The sequence below is a fragment of the Cherax quadricarinatus genome, chromosome 1, assembly GCF_038502225.1.
Source record: "Cherax quadricarinatus isolate ZL_2023a chromosome 1, ASM3850222v1, whole genome shotgun sequence".
Taxonomy (NCBI): Eukaryota; Metazoa; Arthropoda; class Malacostraca; order Decapoda; family Parastacidae; genus Cherax; species Cherax quadricarinatus.
In genome coordinates this window covers 48,440,773-48,445,374 of record NC_091292.1, presented here as the reverse complement: position 1 = coordinate 48,445,374, position 4,602 = coordinate 48,440,773, and the positions used below count along the sequence as shown (strand labels likewise).

Below are 4,602 nucleotides of genomic sequence, written 5' to 3'. Positions count from 1 at the left end.
CCCTCCCTCCCTCCCCTGTGCACTACTCTGCTCTTTCTTAGTTACTCCCGCCCACGTCTTCTTGCCAGGTCGCTGAGCTGGAGTAATGACCTCGTCATCCGACAGGCCTCCAGCTCTCTTCCTAGAAGCCCCCTCAATCTCCATGTCATTATTTCCACTCTCCCTGTGCACCTCAGCGTCCACCTGCAACAACTGCAACATGCCAGATCCTGACCCCGGCGACCCCGTGGCCTGTCCGGTCAGGTCCACCATCAGAAGTCCCCCGTCTAGAGCGGGGTTCTCCTCCGCTGGCATGTCTAGGAAGGACTTAATCATCTCCTGCAAAGGTTCAGATATTTCCTGCAGGTCACCAACCTCCCCCACTCCCACAGGCTGCTGCTTCACTTCAGGTTCTTCCTGTGGGGAAGCTACCGAAGCTTCTGGTAGCGTCACACAATGCTCCTCCACACCGTCCACTTCGTCCGCCCAATTTCCTTTGCCTGCTGCAACCACCGCAGCAGACGAAAGAGCCACCAACGACTCTGTGGCTACTGGCATTTCCTTTGACCGTGGAGCTGCAGCCTTACCACACCCGGTTGCCATGTGATCAAAAGCACCACACAGTCGATACATTTTACGTTGTCCTGCATAGGTCACAAACTCATGTGTCTTAAAATCCTCCCGGACAACATACGAGGGGAAAGATCTTCTCAAAGTCATCTTGATATTGTAAGATCCTGCAGGAAGCCCTGCGTAGATTCCATCCGTCTATCGTTCCAAAGTCACAGCATATACCTCACCATAGCTTCGAAAAGTCTCTCGAATATTCGGAGCATTCCGAATCCTCACCTAGGTGCAGTATTTGGAGGCATCCCGCAGGCGTACCTCCAGCCCAGATGAAACGGTGATACATCTCTCCTGGTAGTTAGTTACCGTCCTTTCGTAAGCTTCCACTGTGCAGAACTTGACGAAAATCCTTGTATAACCATTCAGAGCAATTCCAAATAACTCATCGTTGGCAATACAGAAAGTATCCCTGATGATCGTCGGCAGCAAAACAGAGGCATTTGTAGGGTAAATTGCGCCTTTGACTAAGTCAACACACACAGTGTTACTCCTCCTGTGGCCACTGGCAGCCATCTTGGAGAAAACAGGAAGTTGCGCAACAGAGAAAGCAGGAGCTTTTGCGCAGCACGTCCACACGTCAATCTTAAAATAATGAATCCTGTGATACTCCAATACTGAAACTATGTACTGTGCCAAAACAAAAGCATTCACATTGCTAAACTCACAAACTAGTATTTAGTCACTTAGCCATAATACCAACTTACCTCATAATTTGTAATATTTTACAATTAAGAATAAAACTAAGTCTGCCCGAAATGCCTAGCCATGCTAAGCGTTCTAGTGGTACACTCTGTAATCACAAATTTACTATATGTAAACCACACAATAACCAAATTTCTGTAAACTCAGCATTGTAATCCTAAAAGAGAATAAACTTTGAATTGAATTGAATTGAATTGAGAGCGATGAGGACAATGTTAAGTGTGAGTGAGCAATAATAACGCTGGTCCTGAGTGACATCACGAACAGCAACAATTGTGGAGGACTTTACGAGTGTACACTTCATTAACTCAGTTAATTAGTCTCATCCTAGTCAGCTAGACCCCACCATCCTCTCCACCAGCTCTGTCAGGTATTTGGTCAACACTTCGTCCATAGGCGGCTGTCAGAAATACATCTAGGTGCACACTTAACAGGTCAATTACTAGGCGTAATGAAGTTTGAACATTTACGAGGGTGTATACACAGTGCATGGATATGGCACTTGACAAGTTCTAGAAGTGAGTGCCATTGGTCCTATTACCAACACCGTTGTGCTTGCATTCTATATCATGAAGAAGGTGTGAAAAATATGGACTTAAAGTGCCCCAAGTAATTCTTTGTCTACCTGCGGATTTGTTGTCTTGGACTTATGATGATATCGAACACTCAGCATAGCGATGAGGTGTCACAGTGTTTGAATACTATTAACCTTCATTACAGTTGAGCACTCTCGCCGATATGGCCTCGAAATCAAGTCCACTTCCATAAGTGTGAATTCTGGCTTAAGTCTAATAAGTCCAGTAATTACACTTAAATGAGTCTTGGCACTCACACACACATCACTGACAACACATATGGAGTGTATATCAAATATGAGGTATCAGTGATTAATAATCCGGCTGACCGGTGTTGACATCAGTGAAGACACTCACTAAGATGTGTGTCTTGTTAGGTGCAAAACCGAAAACTGCTGACACTAGACCTTCATAAACACAGCCCGACCAAAATGGTGGCTCTACCTGGGTCTTTGTTGTCTAATGGTTGTCAAAAGTGTGTTAATTAATCACGACACGTCTGAACGTTAGTCATTATCACGTTCATAAAACTCAAAGTTCTGAGGTTTAATGACAATTAGGCCTCATTTTCTGACAATATAACTGCTACTGCATTGCAAGTGTAAGACATGGTACATGACACTCCTTTGGCACAAAACTCACCTCTTAAAGCTGTGGGAAAAGTCATTAACCCCTCCCCCCCATCTCTTCTTCCCCAACCTGGCAGTAAGGAAATAATGGTCACACAGACACTCGGGACAGAGGGAAGAGGGTTATTACCATATCCCTAGAATATTTTAAGATGTGGAGACACAAAAAGTACCCAGACTGGGAGGCGAAGCAGTGTTCAGTGAATCTGTAAATCATCGGCTTACTTCTGGTCTCACAATTGACCTGGGCGAATTAAGTCCGCCCAGGACACTACGCACGTTGTAGACACTATGTTTACGTGGAAACAGTTGTCGCTAACAGGTCATATTACTTGTCATTGTCTTAAGGCAGTGGCTTACTTGTCACTGTCTTAAGACAACGACTTACTCAACTTTCAACACAAGTGATTATATACTTGGAATGTGACCAAGAGCTCATTGATGAGTGTACTCAAGCCTTGTCTTTAATTTTCTCATCAATGATCAGTATAATTAGGATTACACAGCCTCAGCAAGTAGGAAACACTTATTAATTTATTATGTCTTCCTCACAGCCATAACCATTGAACGAACTAGTAACATAATTAATAATAACAACACAGTCATGTGGTACTAATTAGGTGCCACTGACCGACGGGTGACTTTGAACAGATAGCTGACTTAGGTTCCATTGATTACTAGATTAATTTGTTTAGTTAGCCGACTATTTTTTTTTTATTTAAATACACTACATAACAAGAATATGATTCCCTGTGACCAAGGCCGAAATACATATAAACCATAATACAAAGGATAAACATTACACTCACAATAACCATATCGCATGTAAACAACTGAACATTAACTATAATAGGGAAAATAATCTGTACCATAAACAATACAATATAAATACACACTCCTACCTAAACACACACAATGCCCAGCATATTATTTATGTTATTTGAACCCGCACATTCTTACATACATGAATAAGTACACAAAGAAAGGATACAATGTGTGTAGTGTAAACATTAACTCGGCCGGCCACTACACCAGGTCATGAAGACAAGACACCATGCATAACACAAAGCTTACTTAACAAGCAACCCACCAACAAATACATCAGCAACTAGTACAATAGTTGCAGCATACAATAGTATTGGCACCATGCCTCCTACCCCCACTAACCCCCCCTCCCCCGCTCCCCAATGGAAAGTCAAACCAACTGCCTCATATAATCCTCATAAGAACACACACAATAATTAACCATAGGCCTGCATGTTTGCACAGAATATCTTCAGTACTAAGGTGAACAGCCACCAACACTGACATGACAAGTATATATATTATACACACAGCTTACAGAACAAAGCATACGGTTACAAAAAGACAATGTAATTTGACAAACATAGCGGCAACAAAGCCAATCAAGGCACTCGCTAATACAACAGTGGTGTTCTTATACATTATTATTGGTTAAACGTGGTCACCAAAGTCGCATTAAATCTCAGATTAACAAAATCAGGTAATTCTTGATTTTTTTTTATTACCTAGTGTTTAACTTCGTTATTGAAAACTACAGTGTTGCCTGTTACTTGGCTAAACAAGGGTTGAAAAATGGTTAGAAATTGACTAAATGAAAAAAATACTATCTAGAAATATGGCTAGCTTTTAAATATATTATTGATCAATAAAAACATAAGCAAATACTAGCATGTCATGTTCTCCCATGACAGTTCCACTATATGGTATATACACATTCACATTTGAACAACTGCATTAACCCATATGGGCTAAAACCAGCACCATAAACACAGACCATAAAAATGCGCACTCCTTCCAAAACACATAATGCCCTGCGTTATACTCTATGTTATTAAGGCGTCTGATTATGGTACAACATAGAAAACCTCAGACCTCATACCCATACTCTCACAACCTACACACCATAAAGCATCATTTCTCTTGTTAACATATAAATGCAAGCTCCCCATATTGTCATAAAAAGCACACACAGGTTACACAAGTTGAATTCACCAGTATACTATGAGGAACAATCTCACCTGCCGCTTTCCCATAATTAAAGAAGCACAATATATACTTGCGCTACA

At 41.7% G+C, this 4,602-nt stretch overlaps 1 protein-coding gene across 1 annotated transcript in view; it reads right to left on the bottom strand.

Moving 5' to 3' along the window:
* The window catches only part of LOC128685279 (uncharacterized), a 40,782-nt gene extending 40,083 nt beyond the window's left edge, over positions 1-699 (bottom strand). Inside the window, exon 1 of the mRNA XM_070085819.1 lies at positions 56-699. Coding sequence (XP_069941920.1) covers positions 56-699 — 644 coding nt within the window. The remainder of the gene's footprint in view (positions 1-55) is intronic.
* Positions 700-4,602: the final 3,903 nt, after the last annotated feature.